This window comes from Parus major, chromosome 7, assembly GCF_001522545.3.
Source record: "Parus major isolate Abel chromosome 7, Parus_major1.1, whole genome shotgun sequence".
NCBI classification, from domain to species: domain Eukaryota; kingdom Metazoa; phylum Chordata; class Aves; order Passeriformes; family Paridae; genus Parus; species Parus major.
Window position 1 is genome coordinate 1,669,952 of NC_031776.1, and position 6,287 is coordinate 1,676,238.

Here is a 6,287-nt window from a genome sequence, read left to right on the forward strand (position 1 = left end):
CCCGTTCCCCGGGGATGGAGGGGATGAATTCCCGTTCCCCGGGGATGGAGGGGATGAATTCCCGTTCCCCGGGGATGGAGGGGATGAATTCCCGTCCCCCGCGGATGCTGGAGCGGAGGACCCGGCTCGGAGCATCCTCATCCCCCGGCGGCAGCGCCGCCGCTCCCGGGGCTCTCCGAGCAGCAAAACCTGGAGCTGCGACCGCTCCTGGATCCAACTCCGCTCCTGTGAAAAACCAGAGGGACTCGGGAGTCGGCACGGAGCGCTCTGGATTCCCGGGGGGTTTTTTTTGGGTTGTCTGTAAAAGGTGGAACGCGGTCCGAGGTTCACCAGCATCCCCCCTCAGCGGAGGGTTTTGCTGGTGGCTCAAATCTCTACAAATTCTGTGGGATTCTGTGGCCATTCCGTTTGGCTTTTAGCTAAAATACCCCTTTTCCGCCTGGTTTTAGGGATTTGACTCCAGGGCACCGAGGAAACGCCGCCTTTTGATTCGGAGCCGAGACTCTGGGAGATGAAACAGAGCTTTAAAATCCACGTGGCTCCATTAAAAAATAAATAAAAATAAATAATTTTTTTTAAAAAAGCAACAAACCAAGAAAACAAAAGTAACCTCCATCCCTCCATCCTTCCTTCCTTTCTCCATCGGGCCTGCTCGGAAAGGAGCCCCGGGGCTTCTCCCTCTTCCCAGGCTGAGCCCTGGGGAAAGTTGGGCGAGTAAGTTGGAGGGAGGGCGGCACAGATCGATTGGCGAGTTTAATAGGATCAGGTCAGTGTAATCCTGTTTCAGCCATTGTCATTCAGGCAGCCAAGGAGACCTCAAACTATAGGGGAAGGGGCTTTTAAAACCTCAGCGGTGCTGCCACAAAGCCAGAGGCTGGGGCCGGGACAAAAGCGGGAGAGAGGATGAAGTGGCTTGAAATAAATAGATTAAGGCTCTCTATGGTCCAGGCGTAGCGGGAGGGAGAAAAGAGCAAGCGAGGGGCGGGCGAGCATCCCGAGGCGACGGGAGGGGACGGGAAGGAGCCGGCACCCAGGGGGGACGAGGGGTGGCCGGGCACAGCGTCCCCTCCCGGGGCCCAGCGCCTCCCCTGCCCGCGGTCCCAGGGCTCGGGATGAGCGATCCATTTTTATGGTGCGATTTATAATTCATACAGGTTGTCTTGGCGCATATGGTGTTGCTTTTGTGTGTCGGGGTGCCGGGGGCTCTCTGGCGGTGCCGGCCCCATCGCGCTCCGAGATGGACACGGGGGAGCCGGGGAGGGGGGGACGCGACCTCGGGGGACACCCCAGGGCTGGGGGTCTCTTCCGAAGGCAAATCCCACCCGTCGGGGGACGGGGAGGACGCTCAGCCCCTGGGGAGGACATTCCCAAGGGAGTGCAGACCCTCTCTGGGGGTGTTGGGGTCAGCCCCGCTCCGGGGGATGCTCGGACCCCGCTCGGGCACGGAAAGCTCCTTATCACATCCCCGGGACCAGCAGGAACAGGTAAAAGGCACAAAAATCCCCGGTCCGAGCAGGTAAAAAGGCACAAAAATCCCCGGTCCGAGCAGGTAAAAGGCACAAAAAGCCCCAGCCCGGCCCGGCCCGGCTGAAAGAACGAACCCAATTAAAGCAATGCGAACAGAAGCGGGGCCGGGCTGAGTTTGCGGGGTCTCTGCGGGGACTTTGCCGGGTCACTGCGGCCGGAGGGTGACGGAGGGGGGGATTTAAAGGCGCTGATGTCTTATTTAAACAGCGAGGCAGCGCCAGCCCGGCCCCGCCGAGGAGGGGTCGCCTCCTCCGGCCGCCGCATCCCGGGGCTGCCGAGCCTTAAAAAGCCGCATTTGTGGATAAATCTAAAGCCGGGTCTTGCTAAACCCGCCGGGGGTGAGGAGGAGAGGAGCGGGCGGTTCTCCATCCTCTCCGACTTTGGGTTTGCCGGCATCGCTCCCCGAGCAGCGCAATTATTTGATCTGCAGATGTAAGAGGAATTTATTGTAACAACAAATATAGTGATGTCAAACCCCAACCTTGGATTAAAGCCGGCAGCCAAAGGGGAAGTGTATTAATTTCAAACAGCATCAGAGGCCAGTGCCTATTAGGACGAGCTATTCTTCAGGCCCCCCCATCAGAATTAATCATTGGGAGTTAATTTGAAGCTCAGACAAGTTGCTGTTAATTTAGTGCAGGGAGGACGGGATGGAATAAAAAGCTGAGGTGCTGGCCGGGCCTCCTGGGTCTCATTAATCAGCGAGCTGAGACGGCCTGGCTTGATTACAATTTGCAAAAAAATTCATTAGAGCCTGGGCGATTGACAATTTTTCTCTCTGCCTGTGATGTGACTCATTAGGCAGCCAAATGAAAGCCATGATGATGGTGATGATGACAGCTATCAACCCCCTCGCTTGTTTATCTCCTTCTCCTCCGGCCCCCGGCCCGGGGCTTCCCTCCGCAGCCTCAGCCGGGCCAGGGCGGGGGGAGCGGGGACCCCAACCCCGGGCAGTGCCCAGGGAGGGATGCCCCGGGCTGGGGATGGGGGTGAGGAGCAGCTGCTCCTCCCTAAAACACACAACTCCCATCCCCGGGGGGGGATTCGGGGAGGGGGCACAGCCCGAGGCTCAGCGCTGGCCGCCCCAAAGAAATCCGAGCACTTCCAGAAATTATTATTTTTTTGGTTTTTTTTTTTTTTAGCAGCAGCAGCTCCGGGGGTGGCCCGGGGTGTTTTTGTTCCACGCGTGTCCCGCGAACCCCCCCGCGCACACCAAACCCAAAATTATCCTCATCGGTAGGAGGAATATTCCGAGTTTTTTTTAAGCAGAAAAAGCTGGAGCTGCGCGTGTTTTTTCTCGCAGGTTTTGTGCCTTTTTGGGGAGCGGCTGGTGGGGATTGGGGAACCCCACCCCGGCACCGCCGCCGACCCCCTCCGACCCAAACAAAATAATATTAACAACATTAATTATCATAATTATAATAAATAAACGACGAAGAGCGAGCGATGTGACCCGGCCGAGCCTGGGAACCTGTCCCGGGACCGAATGACCCCTCCGGTTTAATTATTTGATTTTAATAGGATTCCCCCCCTCCCCACACACACAGACCCTCCCCCCGCCCCGCACTGTTCTCCGTTTTCCTCGGGAAAATTTCATTTTTAATTCCAAATCGCCGCCGATGTCACGGTGGCACCGGCACGGATGGAGCCGGGATGCGGATAATGGGGATGGAAAAAAAAAAAAAAAAGGAAAAAAAAACGAGGGATGAAAAGGATGCGGGAAGGGAAGGGGGGGACCCGGGACCCTCCGGCCCCGACCCCTCCCCACCCCCCGCTCCGGCCCCGACCCAACGAGAACGGGAGCGGGGATGGGGGGGGAGCGGTGCACCCCCAAAAACGGGGCTGGGGGAGCGGCAGGACCCCCAAAAACGGGGCTGGGAGAGGCGGTACCCCCCGCAAAACACGGGGCTGGGGGGCTCCGGACCCCCAAACAGGGGCTGGGGACCCGCGGGATGCTGGGGGAGGATGCGGGGGTGCTCCTGCCCCCCAACCCCGCGGCCATCCCCGTTTAATCACAGCTAAACAGCTTTTTTTTTCTTATTTTTCTTTTTTTTCCCCCAGCTTTTTCATCCCTCAAATAAAAGGGAAAAAGGAAAAAAAAAAAACAGAGAAAGTTCTCCACCCGGCTCCCCCCTCCCCGGCAATAAACGTGGCTTCGCAAAAGGAAAAAACAAAACCAAAACACAAGAAAAAAACAAAAACACGGGCGAGAGCAGCATCGCTCCGGCAGCGCAGGAGGGGAAAAGAAAATCAGCTCAACGCCAAATCCTGGACAGAACAGCCGGGAGCTGGAGGGCTTTTTTTTTTTTTTGGCTTTTTTTTTAAAAGTCTTTTTTGTTTCTTTGTCGGGTTTTATTCACAAGACTTAGTTTGCTTTTAAATTTTCATAACTTATAAGGAAATAAGCTACATTGAAATAAATTAAACACAATAGTGAAGATCGTGCTGCTTTTTCTTTTTTTTTTGTTTGCTTTTTTTTTTTTTTTTGCCTTTTTCCCCCCCTCCCTCTGTTTCTCTCCTTTAAACATGGCTTGGTAGAATAGGCAAATCGACAGAAAGCCAGGCAAAAAAAAAAAAAAAAATTAAAAAAAATTAGATTTCAAAACTCATTGCCCAGTGCCTGCCACTCAGCCATCGGCAATAAAACCAAACAATAAAAAAAAAAAGGCATGAAATGAAACTCTGAGTTTTCTTTCGGGTTTTTTTTTTTGTTGTTGTTGTTCGTTTGTTTGTTCTCTCGTCTTTTTTGTTGTTTTTCTTTTACCTTTCGCCCCCGAATAAGAAAGAAAAGCCCAAAGATGGGTTAAAGGCGCCGCGGGTTTCGCTGGGGATGCTCCAGCGCCGGCTCCGCATCCGCCGTGCCAGCCAAGGGTGTCCAAAGCGGGGCAGCCTCGCAATAAATATCTGTGTGTGTGTGTGTGTGTGGGAGGGGTGTGTGGGGGTCTCTTCCAGCCTGGGGTATCCCTGCTCCGAACCCAAACAGTTTCCAAGCCTCTTCCCTCGGCGGCGAGTGGAAAGTTTCGCTTTAAAGTTCGCTCGTGGTGGGGATTTGCCATGCGCTCGCCAGGGGTTTTGTTTGATTTTCGTGTTGGTTTAGGTTTGGTGGGGTTTTTTTGGTGGTGCGTTTTGTCGTGGTTGTCGTTGCTGGGGGTTTTGGGGTTTGTTTCTCTTTTTTTTTTTATTTGCTTCTCTCCATTCTGTTTTTATTCGGGTGGGTCGCCTTCAAACCCCGGGTCGGAAACTTTTTTCCCTTTTTTTTAAAAAAAAAACCCTTGTGGCTGTGAGCGTAGGAGGAGGAGGAGGGAGAGATCAGGGTCGGGCTTGCTCCAGCTGCTGGTGCTGACTCCTGATCGCGAACCTGCTGACGTGCACCGGGATGGGCACCACGATCTTGGGGTTTCGGGAAGGTTCCCCTGTCTTGGAGTTGGCGTTGCCCGCCTTGACCCGTTTCCATTTTGCCCGCCTGTTCTGGAACCAGATTTTCACCTGCACCTCGCTGAGTTTGAGGGCGTGAGCGATCTGGGACCTCTCTGTCAGGGACAGGTACTTTTTGCAGTGAAACTCCTTCTCCAGCTCCAGCAGCTGCTCGCTGGTGAAGGCTGTTCGCCTCCGCCGGTTTTTGCCCGTGGACGTGGTGTTGGCGGAATTGGGGGGGTTCTGGGGGTTTTCCTCCAGCGCGTTGCCAGAGTCCTCTTCCTTGTGAGCCGCCTGGCCGGGGATGTTGTCGTCCGAGCTATAATCGAGATCGCTGTCCATGGAGAAACTTTCCTCCTTGCCTTTCGCGTCCTCCTCCGCTTTGGGATCCTCCTTGCCCTGTCCCCGGAGAGCTCCGGCTGGGAAGGAAGCAGAGGCCTCTCGTTAGCATCCCGCACCCTCCGAGCCGCGGCGCCCCCGGCCCTGCGGCTCCAGCACCCCAAAATTAATGGCTAGGGGGATTTTTTTTAATTTTTTTTTTTTTTTTCCGGAGCATCTTTGGGTCGCGTTGATTTTGTCGACAGCTTCCCAAGCGGCGGCGGCGGGAGCTCAACCCTTCCCTTCCCCTCGGAGCCCCCCGGGGCCAGCCCCATCTCCTCCCGGGGCTTTCCCCCGCATCTCCCGACCCCCCCATCCCGGGCAGCGGCGCTCACTCACCGAGGGAAGCCTGGACGGCGTCGGCGGCGGGGAAGGGCAGGAGCGCCCCGTCCTTGCCCAGGAAGCCTTTCCCATCCTCGCCGCCGCCGTCCGGGGGTATCCCCTCGGCTTTCTCGAAGTTCCCGGGGGGCGCGAACTTCCTGGCGGCCTCCTGGTGCTGCGGGGAGGCGGGGAAGGTGCCGGGCAGCGTGGCCATGAGCGTGGAGGTGAGCGCCATGCCCTGGGCCAGGCTGGAGCAGAAGCCGGAGGGCAGGCTGGGCAGCTGGTGGTGGTGCGGGTGCGCGGGGGGCAGCGCGGGGGGCAGCGCTCCCTGCGGCAGCGCGGGCGGCGGCGGCGGCGGCGGCGGCAGCACCACGGGCCGGTAGGGCATGAACATGGGGTAGCCGGTGTACACGAAGTGCCCGGGGGCGGGCGGAGGGGGGCTGCCGATCAGCGAGTCGATGCTGAAGGCCGTGCTGCTTCCCAGCGGGCGCTGCATCATCATCAGCGAGGGCTGGAAAGCCGCGCTCATGCCGGAGCGGCGGCGGGAGCGGGCGAGCGAGCGAGCACCTTCCTCCTCCTCCTCTTCCTCCTCCTCCTGCTGCTGCTGCTGCTGCTGCTCGGCGGCGGCGGCGGCGGCGTCCTCGCTG

The 6,287-nt window shown here is 57.2% G+C and overlaps 1 protein-coding gene across 1 annotated transcript; it reads right to left on the bottom strand.

Annotated features, from left to right (window-relative positions):
• Positions 1-4,490: 4,490 nt before the first annotated feature.
• On the bottom strand, positions 4,491-6,217 carry GBX2 (gastrulation brain homeobox 2). Its single transcript, XM_015634125.2, has 2 exons — positions 5,659-6,217; positions 4,491-5,360 (listed from the first exon to the last, which is right to left on the bottom strand). The coding sequence occupies exons 1-2, from the start codon at positions 6,167-6,169 to the stop codon at positions 4,837-4,839; spliced, it is 1,035 nt and encodes a 344-aa protein (XP_015489611.1). The 5' UTR covers positions 6,170-6,217; the 3' UTR covers positions 4,491-4,836.
• Positions 6,218-6,287: the final 70 nt, after the last annotated feature.